This window comes from Vombatus ursinus, unplaced genomic scaffold (genome assembly GCF_900497805.2).
Source record: "Vombatus ursinus unplaced genomic scaffold, bare-nosed wombat genome assembly UNPS02014798.1, whole genome shotgun sequence".
NCBI lineage: Eukaryota > Metazoa > Chordata > Mammalia > Diprotodontia > Vombatidae > Vombatus > Vombatus ursinus.
In genome coordinates this window covers 16,640,307-16,656,045 of record NW_020954576.1, presented here as the reverse complement: position 1 = coordinate 16,656,045, position 15,739 = coordinate 16,640,307, and the positions used below count along the sequence as shown (strand labels likewise).

Genomic DNA, 15,739 nt, shown 5'->3' with positions numbered 1-15,739 from the left:
TCATAGATTTAGAACTGAAAAGGACAACTAATTAAATTTGATCATCCATGAAAGTCAGACGTCTTTCTGAAAGACAAAGGAACACTTAGGATAATCAAAAGTTATTGTGAGAGTAATCAAGATGAGAATGATTGTGACAGAAATGCAAATCTGATTGCCCTAGATCACTTCCAGATCCAGTTTGGAGCATGCAATAAATGCCTGGGAAAAATGAATCCTTTCTCACCCACAGCAGCACACCTACCCCACTTATCCTCCACCCCACCCTCCCCATCCAAACTAGAGTTAAAAAAAAAAGCCAAAGGAGAAAGCTTCCAAAGTTCAAGGGAAGTGATATATTAAAAATCTTTGCATTTTAAACTCCTCTATCTTCTTTATTCATTATTTATCTTTGCTTCCTTTATCTGAACACTGCCCTCTGGGCTCTGATTTCATTTTTGCTAGCTAAATTGTGATCTAGAGGCAATTTGGAGATGGGGGTTTCAATTCCCACTTGCTCAAAGCCAATTTTCTAACAGGTATTTTCCAATTACTCATGGATTGGATGAGCTGGGCTTCCATTAGTAAATCCAACCTTAATACAGAGTCACAAAGCTAACTACACTCAAAATAGTAATACGGTAATATATATTAAAAACACTTTTCAAAAGTCCTATTATTTTTATTATTATTTAAGTCTATTGAAACAGGGCACAAAACTGCCTTAAAGAGATTCATTGCTTATCAATATATACAATATACATATATACATACACACACACACATATATATGTCAGTGATCTGGCAGATGTCTATTCTGAAATTTTAACCTGCTATCACATAGTTCAAAACATATAGAGAAATATGGAGTATTATAGACTGTGAAGTGAAATGGATTTAGAGATTTAACCCTGCTCTGATTTCTAGCCTACCCTACAATTTCCTATTATAAAGTCAAATGAAGTCTAGTAATACATAGACTTGGGAAGAGAGAAGTTGACAAGGATTGCAGTAAGCTTGATGAATTTCTCTACGAGCTCTTTGGCCTAGGAACATAACTTAATGACTAGATTTACTAACAGCTATTGGGCTATTTCTGTGGCCACCAGAAGTCTCTATGTAAGGTTTTGAACAGACATCGCCTTTTATTATTGAGGCAAATTTAAAGGTGTAAGAAGAGGTAGGGGAGCTTTTTGTAGATAGACTCTTATTTGGGTGTGAGGTACTTGAGCTTGGGAGTATGGACAACTACATCTGAGTGTAGATAACTTATATTCGTTGCTGCTGATTCTGATCAAATAAGACTGTTGAGGCTGAATGGCTATAAGGAATATGCACTGCAGGACAACCTGCTGGGGTATCTGCTCCATTGGATTGTCAAATTCTTGCTTTTCTACAAGAGCCCTTATGGTTTTAATAGGCTGTGGTGCTTCAGTACCTATAAGATGGTAAACATATTAACAATAATATTAGATTGCAAACAAAATAAATAGAAAGTTCAACATAATAAAAATAATGTATGATGAATCTGATCCTGCCCAGACTGAGAGAGGTTATGAAATGGAGGCCTAAGCAACTCTCCCAAGCCAAAAAGAGATGAGCAGAGAATAAGTCATGGATATATTAATAACAGGGAGAATATAATTATATTTTGAAATTACCTACAAAGTCTCAGGTTGAGAAAGGCTCCATTTCCAATAGTGGCATGCTAACAACTGTCCGCTCCTCATTTACTATTGTGAGTGCTACATTGGGCCAGGATAGTGAGTTTCCAATGTCATGCTACTGTGCAGTAGTCAAGCTTGACCTATAAGACATGTTTTCTGACTTCTGGTCAAATATCCTTTCTACCGTACTGCTACGTACACTAGAGGTGCTTAGAGATTCACTGATCATCATCATAATGATAGTCATGAAACTAAGAAGACACCTCTAAGCCCAGGGTGGCATTGGATCACAGGGATTTTTAATGTGCAGCTAACCAAATGCAATGAGTCTCAACATGTACCTCTAGAAATTAGAAGGTATCAGATCTTTTGAAGCTATTGGTGTTAAGCCTTAGAGCTTAAAATTGCACTAAGACTTTTGGAATACACTGCATTTAAGATTTTACTTTATGTAAAGATAGCCCTCAAAGTAGTTTATTTGGACACTGTCCTTAGATCCTATAACATTAAGGGTAAAATTCCCTCCATGAAATTTTGACATACTTGCTCAGTGTACTTTCTCCACAGTAGAAGTTCAAGGTAGACATAATTGTTTCAGCCTGTCCCAGCAATCGGCACTTAAAAATTTACACTACTCTGGCTTGATCAACTCCCACAGATAGAATCAAAAGCAGTGAGAATTCCACAGGAGTGTAAAGCAGAATTTTGCTATATAAGGGAGATTATCAGGGGACAAAAGTAGATACCATGCTTCTTGGCCCAAAAGATTTTAAACTACATAGAAGCAGAGGAGTGATGCACAAATAATTACCTGTGGGTTCAACTTACTTTTGTACTTAAAGGATTTATAATTGCTTCAGTGTGAGCATTTACCTCACCAATGCAGATCATATCTCCACACTGTAGAAAACAGTCTTCATAAATTCGTGTGCCTGGAAAAGATCATACCCAACCTTGTAGAAATGAGCCTCTTTCTGCACAAAGTTTTTCCTTGGATGACTTGCATATTGGTAGGCTATATTTGAAGACTTTCCAGTTGGGTGGGGCCTTTCAAAGCTCTGATGGTATAACCTTTGAGAATTCCATCACCTCCGTGTTATGAAGAAGCACCAAAAGTGGACTTCAGCAGAGGAAGACATAAAAGTCTAGATATTATTGGTAAGCACTTTGATTGAATTTAGATTTTGTATTAGTATTCATGAACCTGAATACTAATGTATTCATATTCAGAAATAGCTACCCACTTACTCAACATAGAAACAGTCCTCTTATCTGACAGAGTCAGAGTTATCTCAACTTTCTACATACCCTTAAGACAAATCATGTAAATGGCTGTTAACTTTAGACTGTAGCTGCACAGAATATGTTTAACTTAGAGCCCACAGTCATGAAATCTGTCTTTGAACATTGTTTCTTCTTATTAGTGGCAAGGTCTCTATCCAAGCCCAATCTAACTTGGGTTTAGCACATACCATTAATCTGCAGTGATTCCTGATTGCCAATCTTCTCAGTTCAGGAGCGTTTCATGGACCAATGTTTCAACAAATAGCCAAGAGTAAGATCTGTATTTCTTTAAATAATATTTTATTTTTCTCCAATTACATATAAAACAATTAATTTTTTTTTAATTTTAAGTTCCAAATTCTTTCATCCCCCTACCCGAGATAGTAAGCAATCTGATATAGGTTATACATGTGCAACCATGTAAAACATTTCCACATTAGTTGTTTTCTGGAAGAAAACTCTAACCAAAAAAAGAAAAGAAAAGAAAAAAAGAAACAAAGAAAGTGAAAAATAGTATGCTTTGGTCTGTATTCAGATTCCATCAGTTCTCTGGAGGCACATAGCATTTTTCATCATGAGTCCTTTGGGACTATCTTGGATAATTGTATTACTGAGAATAGCTTAATTATTCACAGTTGTTCATTGTACAATATTGCTGTTACTGGGTACAATGTTCTTCTGGTTCTACTCACTTCATTTTGCATCAGTTCATTTAAGTCTTTCCAGGTTTTTTTGAAATCATCCTGAAAAGCTGTATTTGTTTGGGGACCTGTTAATGAATGAATAAAAAACATTTATTATGCATTGACCATATATAAAGCATTGTGGATAAATGCTGAGGATAAAAATAGAAAAATGGAGATAGTCCCCAATCTCAAAGACTCACATTCTAATGAGAGAGACAATATACATGAGAAGTTTTAGCTGCAAGTCAAGTAAAAAGATCCCAGTAGTCCTTAGAATGCAATAGGAATTTTTCTCAACATCCAACTCAAGATCCTTGGATCTACCATACAAAATAAAGGGAATAGGGAAAGCTAAGACAAGAAAAATCCAAACAGATCTATCTTGGGTTATCTCAAATCCACCTCTATCCTCTATTTAAAATTGTTTATATGTATGTGTATGTATGTGTGTGTGTGTATATACACACATATAATGCACATGTATATAAACTTACACACACAGTTGATTCTTGTCATTCACAGTAATTATGTTCTATAAAGGTGCTGTGAATACTGAAGCACTGTTCTTAGTGGGAATATGGGAATAGGTTCCTGCAAGCATTTGGTCAAAACATTTAATTTAGCATTTTCTAGAGTGGCCTCATGTACAGATCAACAAATCTCTTCTTCTTGATATACTGTATTGTTGATTCATTAACACTGAACTCACAGGCAACAGCTCTATAACTCATGCCCGAATGAAGCTTATCTAACACACATATTTTCTCTATAAGGCACATCACGGTCTTCTTAAGCTTAGGAACACTACACAGCATACCAGCACTGTGAGTGGGGGTCAATTTAAACAGTGAAATCACTAGCAAAAATACAAAGCTAAGAAAAAAGTGGTACTAAATAGACTAAAAATGACACTTATTTACAGTATGAGAGCTGAAAGAAAAAGCCAGTGTCTTCTTGTTTGACCTCAGCTGCAAAAGTGCACATCAATGACTTGAATTCTTCTTTGCCCTGCACATGCCCAGTAATAACCATGAGAGTGCTTCTGAAGTATTGATCTGGGGATTCCAAATCAATTTTCCAAGAATTCACATATTTGGGATCCATAAATAGGGAGGATTGACTAAATGAGAACTGGCTCATACATACATACATGCATGTTAATCTGTTTCTCCTTCTCACCTGTCAGTTCTCCTATATGTTCTATGCAGAGAGCAGAGATGAACAGCAAAGGGGCTGAGCAATAGGTTGAGGAGAAGAAGTGGGTTAAGCCAAGAGGGTGATGGTAGAAAACAGAGATGGCTGCCAGGGTGAGATTCACACATCTTCTGCTATTAAACATAACCACATGTTGTACATAGGATGCACTAGATGGAATAGCCAAAGCTAGAGCTGCCTGTGGGTGAAACAGTACAGGGCATATTTCAGTTGTCCCTGAAAGCATCACTGTGTTACAGCAAAATAAAATAACTGATATCAATATTGAGGACACTAAGTCATAAAGAAATGATTATATTCATGTTCAGTATATTCTGTTTAGTTGGGAAAGCACATCTATAATATTTTGAAAAGATTCTCCTAAAAACAGTTAAAATAAAAAATTGGTCTGTTTTAAGTTTTGTACCTCTGTTATCTGGAAAATGCTTTTTTCCCTTGGGAAATCCATTCTCTAGAATAAATGTGACATTACTCTAAATAGTTTTCACATGTGGAAGGTGATTAATGAAAAGGCAAAATGTGTCAACTGAATCTAGTACCCGGAGAGAAAATTATGATGAAATGAGAGGACACTTGGAGGTTACTTAATGTTTAAAGCTGATTAATAGAAGCAGTAATCATATCAGTAACTTCTCTCATGAAATCAAAAATATTATAATATACACAAAGCACTGCTTTCAGAATGCTAAGGATCTTGATTTTACAGTGTGTTCGGAGAGATTGAGAACTGTTATATTGCTATAAATCAAAGATATAAAAGCCTTTATATATTCTTTTCTTTCTTTTCATGAAACAGTGGAGGCTCTCCATTTGGGGACACTAATGGCTGCCCATGGCTATTTCTTTCCAATCTCAGATCACGTTCTCACATTAAAGGATGATGGCACATTTTACCGATTTCAAGTAAGTATATTCCAAATGTATTTTAATCAGCTGATGGGAAGCTTGTGGATTTTTAAAGAAGCACTTTTGGAAATGATGATTTGTTTTCTTTCTCTTTGACTTGTTAGTGATATAATTAATGTTAGTGATATAATGTTAGTGGTATAATTAATATTTAAGAAAGAGAAAATAAAACCTACTAACAGATCCAGAGAAAAATGGATTACAGACCACAGAAGCAGGGAAGGTGATTTGAGGAAAGCTAAATGCCTTGATTATTATATTTAAATGAAGAGCTTGAGAACAATACAGACAGTGATTTGATGGTCTTCAAGAGGTAGAAATGCCCCCATCTTTGAGTCATGGGCTTTGATTAAGATCCCTGACTATTTTCAGTCAGAAATTTGCACTGAAGGCATGGCAATTCAGTGGGAGGATGGGGATGGGAAGATGGATAGGTGAGAGATGTGTGTGTGTGTGTGTGTGTGTGTGTGTGTGTGTTTAGAAAGTAGAGTTCAGGGAGCATGGCTAATTGTATGCCCTGCACAATTTGACATCAGCAACTTTCCTGCAAGCCAGCAAGGACTATACTAAGCCTTTCTTTGCAAAGAGTCAACTGAGACATGAACTGAACTAAGAAATGCTACAAAATGCTCATGCCTCCTTACTCTAACATCCCCACCCCTACCCCACTACCCCCCTTTCCCCTACGCATGTCTGGGCCATTTTCAAATGAAACAAGCGGGCCCATTGTAATTCTCCCTTCCACTAATGGTTGTTTCAACTAACTTCATTTACTGTGCAGACATTTGCCACTTGAGTCCACTTGAACATACTTGGAGCAAGTGATGTATATTCCCTGACAGAATCAGACATGATGAGTCAGGAATCACTGATTAGAGGATTGAAGCTTACAGAAGTAAAACATGCTGATAAACCTAAAGGTCAAACTTTGGGATTGACTGCTTTCATCAGTGAGCTTCTGGAAATGATGTCTCACAATCCAAATTTCAGATATCATTATGATGCTGTTTGGAGAAGCATGAAAAGCAGAAAACTGTGTCTAGGATGATCACTAAAGAGAAATCTGGGAACCACTTGGCCAGAAAAATCAGGCAACTAAAATAGAAGGGGAAAGCAAATTTTAAGGACCTTTTTTCCATCAAAAAAGTTTTAGTAGCTGTTGTTCAAAGGACAATTGAAATACAAGCAAAGGAAATTCATGATGTTTTTTCTCTTTGTATTTCAGTGGTAACTGATTTGGCCAGCATGGTTGCTCATATCTTGATATTTACTTCACCAATTTGAATTAATTTATCGGAAATCAGCTTTAATTGTTCAAAAATCTGAATTTTTAAGGAATGATATTTTATTAATTTTTATTGATTTCAAGTAAACATAAATCAAAATAGATCAAAAAAGTTTCTATTACTACAGTTCTTGTTTAAAAAGACATTTTAATTAGCATATAGTTATTTATATATATATGGTTTTTTCAAAGTACTTCACAATAGCCAATTATCTTTAGGTCATTGAGTATGTAACTTTAGATTTAATTCATGGGATCAAAGTTTTAGGGCCAGAAGGGGTTTTATAAGCTGTCTAGTCTTGTCCCTTCATTTAAGAATGAGGAGATGATAATCCGTAGAGGTTAAATGAATTGCCCAGGATCACACAGCTAATAAGTTGTAGAAGAGAATATAAACTGAAGCCCACTGACTGCAAATCCAGCTTGTCTCTAGTATATTATACCACCTTAGAGGTCATCTAGCCTAGCGGTGTCAAACCCAAATAGAAACAGGGGCCATTAATCTTTACATAAAGATCCCTGTGGGTTGCATATTCACTCAGTTTTAAAATGTATTTTTGTATTTTTAAAACATTTGTAAAATGTATTTTGTGTTTTTATTTATTTCAAAATTATATTTTAATCTGGTTCAGGGAATTTTGTGGGCCTGTTGGCCCTGTATTTGATATCTAGATTCTATCCCAACCCTCATTTTACAGATAAGAAAACTATGGCTAACTTTCTCTTTTTACAATAAGAGTAAAAGTAGAACAATCCATTTAAATATGTCATAAATTTTGAAGTAATGGGGACTATTTAATTGGAATTTATCTTAGGATATACCTTTAAAAATTAAGATGTGTTGCTTTCTAACTTGCCAATTATGTGATATTACAGGGAAACTCTCATAACATACATACCACTATTATAAAATATCAACCTACAGTAAAAATATTTATAAATTCTAGTTGATGGACCACTTATATTAAAAGATATTTGTTGCAGCAAAGCTCCAATAAAATGAAAAACCTAGTCATACATTTGAGCTTGTTATAACCAGTGGACTTGAATTGGTGATTTTTGTCTTCTTTCTCCAAAGAAGCTTACGAGGAGCAGAATCTTTATGGAAGTACCCGTGTTTTCCAACAGAGTGTAAACTTTTCCTCCATTTCATAACAATCAAGCATTTTATAGTGTGTCTTTTGCATTTTCTGTAAATTTCAAATTGTTGAGTTAGCATTCTGATACAATAGCTAAATGTCATTTTCACCTGACAAGACTCTCTGTGGACCTTTCATAACTTTCATCACATTCAGATGTGTGCAAAGAAGCATTAAGCAATTGCTGACAGTGTTTGGGTGCAGATTTATAAAGCTATGAGAGATTAACATTGCACACTAAGGCATCATCCACACTCATCCCTTACCTTGTTATGCCCTTAAAACTTGATGGAACTGTAAAGATAGATTTTTTTTCATTCTAACCACCTTCAAAGGGTTTTCTTTTTTTGCACAATAATTTGAACTTTTCCTTAAGATGATATCCTCCTGAATATTTAAAAATCCTGGAGTTTGGGCGTTTCCACATGAGTCCACAGGGCAACATAGTTAATAACTCAAGAGCATTGACAACAAGTTATCAAGGATTGGCTGAATCCACACCTCTGAACTTTATTATACTCCTTCTGCTTTATCTCTTAACAAAATACACACAGAAGAATTAAGGTAGTTGGAAAAATCATTTAAGTTTTATTATTCACTATTTCTGAGCATTTTAATAATTTGGTACAGTATGTGAACATTCTGTACCCGCTATAATATTAATTCCTTCATTTAGCAAGCCTTTTTTGAAGCACTAGGCAAGGCACTAGGGGAGATGCAGAGATAATTAAGATACAGTACCTACCTTAATGAAGAATTGAGTATAGCAGAAGATATTATAAATATATAAATATGCAATATTTTAAATAAACACAGAATCACTATGAACTATGTAATACTAATAATACACAAAAAGACTTCTAAGAAGTGCTGCCTACTAATTTGAAGGGAGGAACCTTTCAAACTGGGGGAACTCAAAGAATGCTTCATGTAAGAGGTAACATTTGAGTTAACCTCTAAAGCAGAGGTGTCAAATACTCCCAAGTGTATCTGGAACCAGATTAAAATATATTTGGGAAATATTTAACAAATTCAGTAAAATGCCATAAAACATAGATAATGTTAATATGTGTTTTCTAAGTCAAGATGCAGCCTCCAAGAATCCTTATGTATCATTTAGTGGCCCCCATTGCTCTAAAGGTTGTGTAGGATTTAAAAAGGAAAGGTGAGTTCTAGGAATAGGGTATAACACGATCAAAGCCTTGGAAACTTTCCTTTCAATTATGACTGTTATTCTCTTCATAGAGAATGATGGTTGAAATGTATAATCCTTTTCATTAGTTGAGTCACAGAAAAGAGACTCAACTTTTGTAAACCACTATACTATGCAAGATTTCTTTATGTTCAACTTTTCTTGCCCACAAGATGCACCCTTTATCCTGTTACATGAAAATAATTAATCTGTTTTTAAAATAGAATTTATGATGTCTGGGAATTTATTGCATGTTATTTTCAGAGAGATAGCTATCAACAATATATTTACAAAGGGATAATGATTAAATAGATATTACAGTGGATGTCCTTATTGCCCAGGGGTTGGTTGTCATGTTTTGTTTGGCTGTGGTTTTTTTTTTTTTTCTGTCACTGATGAATAAAGTAAAATTAGTTCACAATAGGTAAGTAAATGTCTTCAAACTTTGGTCCATCTGGTGGGTACATGTCTTCTGTTAGCTACTAATCTGATTCTCATCACTATATTTTCCTTCTAGTATTTTGGGGCATACTGCTAGACAAAATAGACATCTGGTTATTGCTTTTTACTAAAGCCATCATCCAGGAATGTCCCACAGCAGTTCTGGCAAATAGTACTTTCTGTAAACTCAAAGTGTTGGCAATAATTTGGTACACCATTGTTCTGACTGGCACCACACCAACACATTTGCATTTTCTTCCCTCATCAGTGGAGGGAAAGAGCAGCTTTTTCCTACGGAATATCCAATGCTCATTTAACAAGATACCTCTTTGGGTTTTTGGTAAAATGTCAGCCAATTCTATTGAAAAAGTAACTTTTAACTTAATTTCATTGTGTCATAAGGTGACATACACTGGCTGCAGGATCTCATAGTTGTATTTCTAGCAATTCTTATTTTTGTGAATTGAACAATATAGGAATTAAACTTGAAAATCTGATTTTCTGAATTATGCCCAGGGCATTAACTCAGCAAAAATAAAATAATTGCAAAAGCATTTTTGCACTAATAGTTCTTGAATGAGAAGTAATGGACTATAAGGAAAATATGGTTTTTTTCACAATGTGGCTTCTTATTTAAGACACTTAAATGAAATCAGCATTTTATAAAATAATCAAACAGAAGTACTCAAATTATCACCAATAATCCAAAGATATGATAATGAATCATAATGTGGTCATTGTTATCTGTTTTCTTTTGGGGGGGCAAGGGGGAGGGCTGTTGTCTTTGCTGATGCATTAAAGTTCTTTTTGTAGTCTTTTTGACTAAATGATAAGATAGAATTCTGGTTACTGGAATTAAGTTAACTCATGTCCCATTTTCCATTATTGTGGAAGTTATTGTACTCAAACCAGAACTTGAGATATGTGTATATTGCGGTGGTGGTAGGGAATTGGAATTATTCTATTTATTCTCCATTTCTGGCACTTGGCTGTTATACTCAGTCCTCTCATATCCATCCTTGCTGAATGAAGGTCATAAAGTTGACAGGTACAGAAGAGAAGAATGAAAGTCATTAAGGATATTGTTTCAGAATGGTTTCATTTGCTCAAAAGTAAAACTATATTAATGCCTTGAAAGGAAAAGAAAAAAAAAGATTTGGAACACTTTTCTTTCCACCCTAGCCTACTGAATTCAAGCTGGATGCTAACAGCTTTAGGAGGAATCATTTAAAAATTGCTATAGATTGGGGCAGCTAGGTGGCGCAGTGGATAGAGCACTGGCCCTGAAGTCAGGAGGACCTGAGTTCAAATCTGACCTCAGACCAAACACTTGACACTTACTAGCTGTGTGACCCTGGGCAAGTCACTTAATCCCAAGTGCCTAAAAATAATTTAAAAAAACAACACAAAACAAAAATTGCTATAGATTGATGACTTGAATATGGCAACATAAAGATGGGAGAGTGGCAAAGGCAGTGAGTTTCCTAGTAACATCAGAGCTTTAAGGGATCAGTAGTTTGAAGAGGCCTGAGGACATAATAGTTCACATATTAGTAGACAAGTAATGTACATAGAATTAGAAAAACATGACATGATACATGACATGTATCAGATTTATGTGTAATATTCATGCCATACATCCTAGTAAAAAAGAAGGCAAATCAGACATTTGATTATAATATCTTTGAGATCAAGAGTATTAATGATCTTTTGGATATATTGCCCTGACTAGTACAATGCTGTCCACCAAGTGGGTAATCAATGGATATTGATAAAGATGTTATTTGAAGCATTGCTTCCCAGTAACAATGTGACAGTTAGACAAGTATCAACTTTTGTTATTAGGATTTCCAAACCATTTCAGTATGGAGAACTCATCATAATATGATACGCATTGGATTTCCAGATAGGCTTTATACTATTTAAGAGCTGTAAAATGCAGGGCAACCATGAATGAAAAAGCATTTGGAATTCAAAGTGAAAGAAGAGAGACTTAGTGACTCCCAAATTGAAAAAAAAAAACAACTTGGAATTCTGAGAATAATAATCTGTATGTCATCATTGCTACAGACTTGTTAAGTGACCACGGAAAAGCGTTTTGCCTAACTGTTCCTCATCTTTATTTATTTATAATTTGGAAATAATGACATATCAGGATCAAGTGATGAGCTCATAAATCATGTTGCAGAGTACAAAAGTCTTTGACTATTCCAGTGGGAATCACAGAATGTCAGAACTGGACGCAACATCAAAGGTCATTTAGTGTTCCCCCCTTATGTTACGGATTAGAAAGCTGAGCCCCAGAGAAGTGACTTATACATGGTCAGACAGTAAGTGTCAGAACCAAGTTGAACACTAGTTTGAAAAATTGTTTTTTTTTTTACAGCCAGTTTTTCTTTTCTCTTTTCTACTTTTCTTCTCTTTCTTCCTTTACTTTATTTCTTTATATATTTATTTTGGTTCTCTAGACTCCCTATCAGACTAATTGGAATTTTTTTCATGCAGAGTTCTCTGACTTGCACTTCCTAATAATGAGATGTCTGCAGGGCCCTTGATATCACAGTTAGGCCCAAATCATACTGTACTTCAGAACACTCTGAAAATCAGGGTGAACCTTTGGATTGCAGTGGTCCCAAGCCTATTCTGCCTCATCTTGGGTGTTAATAGAAAATCTAGGGAATCTTGATTGAATTGGGTGGAAGGTCATACAGAACTTGAAAGGCTAACTTTAGGTACCCTGACCTCTGTATTGGGACTCAGTTTCCTTGGGAGGTGAGAAGGGTGCTGGGAACCCAAGAGACTGGGGCTATTTGCTTTGAGCTTCAAGGGTCACCTGATAGCCAAGCACAAACTCTATTCCAACCAATACTAGAAAGTAAAAAGTTTTGGGTCATCAAGATCCCTCTGGATAACAGGTTACTGTTACATTGTCCTCTTCCTATATAATTTAATATTTAAAAATAGATTCTTCTAGTTTATTGTATTATAGAGAAAATGTATCTTCCTCAACAACTTGACTATGTTTGTGGTACATATTGAATAATTATTATTTTGGCATTTGTACATAATATATTGTTGTTATATTAGCAAGTAAGCCACAACAGAAATACTTTATCATAAGTGGTTGACAGAATGCCTGAGTTTGAAGTGCATTTTGTAATTTCCTTTTTATTTCTTTCATGCTGTTTGTTAAGTTACTATTTATTAGAGCAATATAAAAGATGTGCCCACTCTTAACCAAATAAGATGTACTGTGTGTTGAAAAGTAATTCCTAAAGACATCATTTATCTTTTATTTGGTGGAATCTCAAAACAAAATGGCAATCACTACTGTTCATTTACTTTTGGGGAATGAAGTTCAGTAAAAGGGAGTAAAATGAAAGTTCTGAACTAGATGATTTTTAATGATCTTTTTCCAGCTCTGAAATTCTATGATTCAAGAGGTTGCCATAATTATCTGAGCTGGTTTAATAGAATAAAATGATATTATTTTAATTGTATAAATATCAAAGATATTTGTACAAATTTGTACAAAGATATTTGTACAAATATCAAAGATGACCAAATGGCACTAAGATCTTAGGGAAGAGTTTGTCTCATCATTCAGTATTTTTAATTCACATATCCAGTACTAAGATTTTTTAAAATTATAAAGCCAAGTATACTATACAAATATTCTTATTATGTTAATTTGATGAAACACAATCCTTTGAAAGTACTCTGAATCAAGCAAATTCTCATTTGAATAATAAAGTAATTGATAGGCCCATTGAAAATGTACCACCTATATAAGGGATGATTTGATTTAGAGTTGAGGCAGACAGAGATAAAATGATTTTTTAAAAACTATTGCCCATGCTACATGTAATCTTGGGGCTGATCAAGAATTGTAGACAATGGTTTAAAGTGCAGTGCGATGGACTAAGAAAAACATGCCACTTTGGAATTTATTTATTAACCACTAAATTAATATCAGCAAACCACTCTAAGTAAATGAATAGTTCTAAAGACTGTAAAACTAACATTTGTGTACCTCTTATATTGTCTAACATATATTCCAACTTTTTTTTGTTCTTTAGACACCCTATTTTTGGCCATCTAATTGTTGGGAGCCGGAAAATACAGACTATGGTTAGTGTGGATGTCTCTCCTCATTTTACTATTGACAGAACTGTGTTGTCTGGATGGACACATCATTTCTACTTTACTGCGCTGTTCATCATTAAGGGAAAAGGAAGGTGCACTGTTAATTACATCACAAACATTTCTAACACTGAATTTATGATGGGGTTTTGATTGGTAAAATTTTTCCCAAACATAGGGTCAACTTTGCAATTCTTCTATGACTCTAGAGATAGTGTTTTACTGCTGTGGCTCACTTTACATCCATCATGGAAAAACAAAAAGTCCCAGGCAGAGTGGCCAAGGTGAAACAGATTCAAGTAAGTGATGTGAGCAATGGGGAAAACTGCTACTGATGACCATTTCTTTTTCTGTAGTTGACAAATTGTGTTACACTAATAGTAGGCCTAGTTGCAAGCAAAAGGAAAGTCTCGTAAATAAATGATGAACCAAACTCAAAATAAATCCTGCTCAGGGACCCTGTTGTCAGGAAGCTAATCAATGAAATAATCAACAATTAAGAAGTTCAAGTCCTACTGACAATTCAGTAATATCTTGAAGGTCGTTGTAATTGTTGTTAAAATGGTCAGAAGATTCAAGGTCATTTGGTGCTTTTGGGCAGGAGCAGCTGCAGATATCACCCCCCTAGTAAGGTCAACATTTTTATGAAATCTACTTTGAAATAACATAGTAAGGAAGTGGGAAGATGAGAAAAGGGTTCTGGATTGCTAATTTATGCTAACCAAATTCACGAGACAGACCAGAGAGAGATAGACTGAGAGACAGAGATAGAGAGGGGGAAGGAGGGAGAGAGGAAGGAAGGAAAAGGGTGAGAGGGAGAAAAAGAGACAGAGAGAGACAGAGACAAAGAAAGACAGAGACAGAGAGAGATGAGAGACAGAAACAGAGAACAGAGAAATAGAGAGACAAAAAGAGAGAGAGAGACAGAGACAGACAGACAGATAGAAATGGAGACAGAAAGACAAAGACAGACAGACAAAGAGAGAGACAGAGACAGGAGAGAGACAAAGAGACAGCAGAAACAGAGAGAGGAGAGAGATTATTAAGCATTCAACTATGTCAAGTACTGGGCTAAAGTGTTGGAAATACAAATAAAAGCAAAACCAAGAACATGCAGACCAGAAGATCTATATATCAATTTGTTATGAAGATATGTTTTCACAGTGACTGAATTTCCCTATCTGCCTGCCAGGTTACCTCCTACCCAGTATTATGGTACTTGGTAGACTGAATTAATTCCAAGAATTTTTCTTGGTGGGCATGAGATTAGAGCAAAGGAAGTTGGATAGTCTTGTGGGATATTTTTTCCTGTCTGTCCATAAAATGATGGGAGTAGAGCAGACAATTTCTAAAGTTCCTTTCAGATGAATGAGTTTAATTAATCCCAGAGCCTATTCTTGTTCCATTATAGAGTGAGCTTTTCAAATGCCTGGAATATTCCCTTCAGCCAGGAAAGGGACTCTCTCTCCTGGGAAATGATGGATCAACATGAACTCTTATCTTCCAAATCTTTTTCTGGACTCCATGCTAAGCATCACTCTTCTATTTGCATTTATTATTAGAATGTCATAATTTCCATAATTATAGTTCATCTTACCCAATTTTATATTTAGATTTCTGGCTCCTTGAGAAGGTTTTGAGTCTTTGAGACTTCTAAGAGTTAGATTGCTTCTTTAGAGGTGAATCTTATACATTCTATTTGATTCTTTTAGCTTCTATTTCTAGAGGATCACCTTTCTATAGTCACATTGCTTTGGGATATGTAATCTCCTCTGCATTGATGACGTGTGTGTGTGTGTGTG

At 35.2% G+C, this 15,739-nt stretch overlaps 1 protein-coding gene across 1 annotated transcript in view; it reads left to right on the top strand.

Annotated features, from left to right (window-relative positions):
* Nucleotides 1–15,739, top strand: part of LOC114049853 (regulator of G-protein signaling 7-like) — a 633,475-nt gene that overhangs the window by 470,569 nt on the left and 147,167 nt on the right. Inside the window, exons 5-6 of the mRNA XM_027871288.1 lie at nucleotides 5,628–5,734; nucleotides 13,874–13,925. Coding sequence (XP_027727089.1) covers nucleotides 5,628–5,734; nucleotides 13,874–13,925 — 159 coding nt within the window. The remainder of the gene's footprint in view (nucleotides 1–5,627; nucleotides 5,735–13,873; nucleotides 13,926–15,739) is intronic.